The following is a 2,500-nucleotide window of genomic DNA, read 5'->3' as shown; positions in this document are numbered from 1 at the left end:
ACTACGAGAACAGCGTCCACGACATGTACTCGCGGCTGGACTGAGAGGGGGGCCGTGAGAGCGTGCGCTCGTGAGGCTCCGTCGGAGGATCGGGCGGGAGGCTGCCGGGCGGCGGCGCGAGATGCGGTGTTTTGTATATAGGGAATGTTTTGTGTATATAGAGACGACTTCAAATTTTGCGGCCTTGATGCCAGAGCAGCGGTTACTCCTGCCTCCAAGGAAAGCCACAGAATTACTCAATTACAAACCAATACTGTGGTTTGCAGCGTAAACCAATTCCGACATCTCCAAAACGCCCGTGTCGAGTCCAGGACGCAGCAGCCCGCTCATGTCCTTGCCGATGTTTATCCGAACTCTTGCCTTAAGAAACCGTGTCTCCTTGGTGCCAACCGTGCCGTAACGCGTCGTACCGCTGTGGAGCGTACGTCTCGCCTGAGGGACCTGCTTATACTCTTGTGTACATATTTCACTGCTGTTAATCCCCATCAGATGGTTAAATATAACTATATACATATAGCCCTTAAGTACGTAGTATGTGATATTACATTAGTCATATCTCTCTGCTCATTCCTTAAGTGCACCCACTGTATCACCTATTCTCAAAGTAATATATTTACTGTAACATCGTATATTTGACAATTTGTGTCTATACTTCTATTTGCACCTCAGAGAAAATCTGAATATTTTATATTTGATAACGTTGCGTGAATTAAATTAACGAGATATTGTCTTTTTTTTTTTTATCTTATCTTTTGAAGACGGTGAGATCTCATGTTCTTTTCTTCTCTCAATGTCTTCGTCTTGAACGCGTGAGAAAGAGAGAGATTAGCGCTCGGAGTGGGGGTGGGAGGGTGGGGGAAAGGAGGGGAAGGGGGGGTGACCATCGCCAATATGTAAAGGTTAACTTCGCCTTCCTAAGGTGCTATTCCGATTTTCCATTTAGTGAGAGAGAGAGAGAGAGAGAGAGAGAGAGAGAGAGAGAGAGAGAGAGAGAGAGAGAGAGAGAGAGAGAGAGAGAGAAAAGAAAGAAAGAGATAGATTCTCACTCGGGTTGTATGTGTGGATGTACGCAGTTGTACTACCTGTGATTGTCTCTGCGTGTCTACCATCAGTACTTAATACCCCCCCCCCCCCCAACCCAAGCCCCAGGGAGTCCCATGCCCGTTTCCATTTCGTCGTGTTTTCAAAAGGGATTTTGTATTTAGTTGACTGGTTATTATACACAGAGATTGAATGCTCTTCCCTCATGATAATTTTATATGCAAATGAAGTGGTACTGTAATACAATGGTCGTTTGATTGCGTTCCTTATTATATTTTTTTTGTTTTTTTTTTAATTGGTAATGGTATTCCTGTTAATAATTCGTAATGGTGTTCTAAATTGCCACTACAACGAAGCATTGAAGTAGATGCTGACATTAATGTAATTGTGATTCTTGCTGTCATCATTAGTATCGTTATTTTATTATTATCATTATTATCGCTATTATTATCATTATTATTATTATTATTAATCATAATTATTTGTATTATTATCATGATCGTCATCGTTAATTCATTATTAATAGTATCGCTGCTGTCAGTACTTTATCATTACTCCCGTCCTGATACGCCCTCCCCCCCCTCCACTTACCCCCACCCTCTCGACCCCCACCCCCAGCTCGCCTTATAAACAGAGAATAAAAAAAATCTCTGTATTAAAACCACGCACTTGAAGTTCATCCAAGTTTCTCACTTTCAAATCCCTCCTGGGTTATTTTCCGGCAAAACATAATATGTATGTAAATATTATGGCAGGAAAAGTTGAATAGCGGAACGCATTTTGTATGTAAATATTTGAAAAGATATGATGCTCATTTGTAATGATATGTCCCTGTACTGTTGCAAATGTTAATTTTGAAAAAACAAGCGAAAAGAAAGAAAGAAAAAAAAAAGGTGAATGGAGTCATAACAATACATGATTTTTTTTTTTTTTTTTTTTTTTTAATTATGGCTTATTTTGCAACAAAGAACCCCCCTCCCCCCGTGCAATACTTTTTTTCAATCTCTCGATATTGCAAACATGATAACCATGGAGTTGGCTTATGAGCCTATTTTTCATGACTATAACACTAATATTGTCCAATATCTCTTTCACTTTCGGAAGCACGTTTTCATTGCTATCAATTTGCCAGAAATATTGATGGTTCGAGGGCATACTTAGTCATTCTTGATGTGTGCAATATTATGCATTTTAGGCTTATATTCATATTATTTATCACTATTCTTTAGAAGAGTTTTACCCAAGGCATAGATTTTCGAATTATAAAGAATGTGTAATGACGGCATTCTTGTTTATCCGCATAACAGAATTGTTGTCTTCACTGGGCGCAGCAGCGACAACAGCAAAGGCCGCGATACCATTTATTTGGGTATTTTTAGGAAGAAAGTGAAAAGAGGATTAACAAAATAGGAGTAGGATTATTAATAATGTATTTTACCAAAAGCAATTCTTTTCTGGT

The 2,500-nt window shown here is 39.6% G+C and overlaps 1 protein-coding gene across 1 annotated transcript in view; it reads left to right on the top strand.

The window, feature by feature from the left end:
- Window positions 1–2,500, top strand: part of LOC125027202 (long-chain-fatty-acid--CoA ligase 4-like) — a 24,678-nt gene that overhangs the window by 21,584 nt on the left and 594 nt on the right. Inside the window, exon 2 of the mRNA XM_047616132.1 lies at window positions 1–2,500. This exon is cut by the window's left edge and continues 1,985 nt beyond it; it is cut by the window's right edge and continues 594 nt beyond it. Coding sequence (XP_047472088.1) covers window positions 1–44 — 44 coding nt within the window. The 3' untranslated portion in view covers window positions 45–2,500.

This window comes from Penaeus chinensis, chromosome 7 (genome assembly GCF_019202785.1).
Source record: "Penaeus chinensis breed Huanghai No. 1 chromosome 7, ASM1920278v2, whole genome shotgun sequence".
Lineage (NCBI taxonomy): Eukaryota > Metazoa > Arthropoda > Malacostraca > Decapoda > Penaeidae > Penaeus > Penaeus chinensis.
The sequence above is the reverse complement of the archived record's forward strand: the minus strand, read 5'-3'. Positions and strand labels throughout refer to the sequence as shown.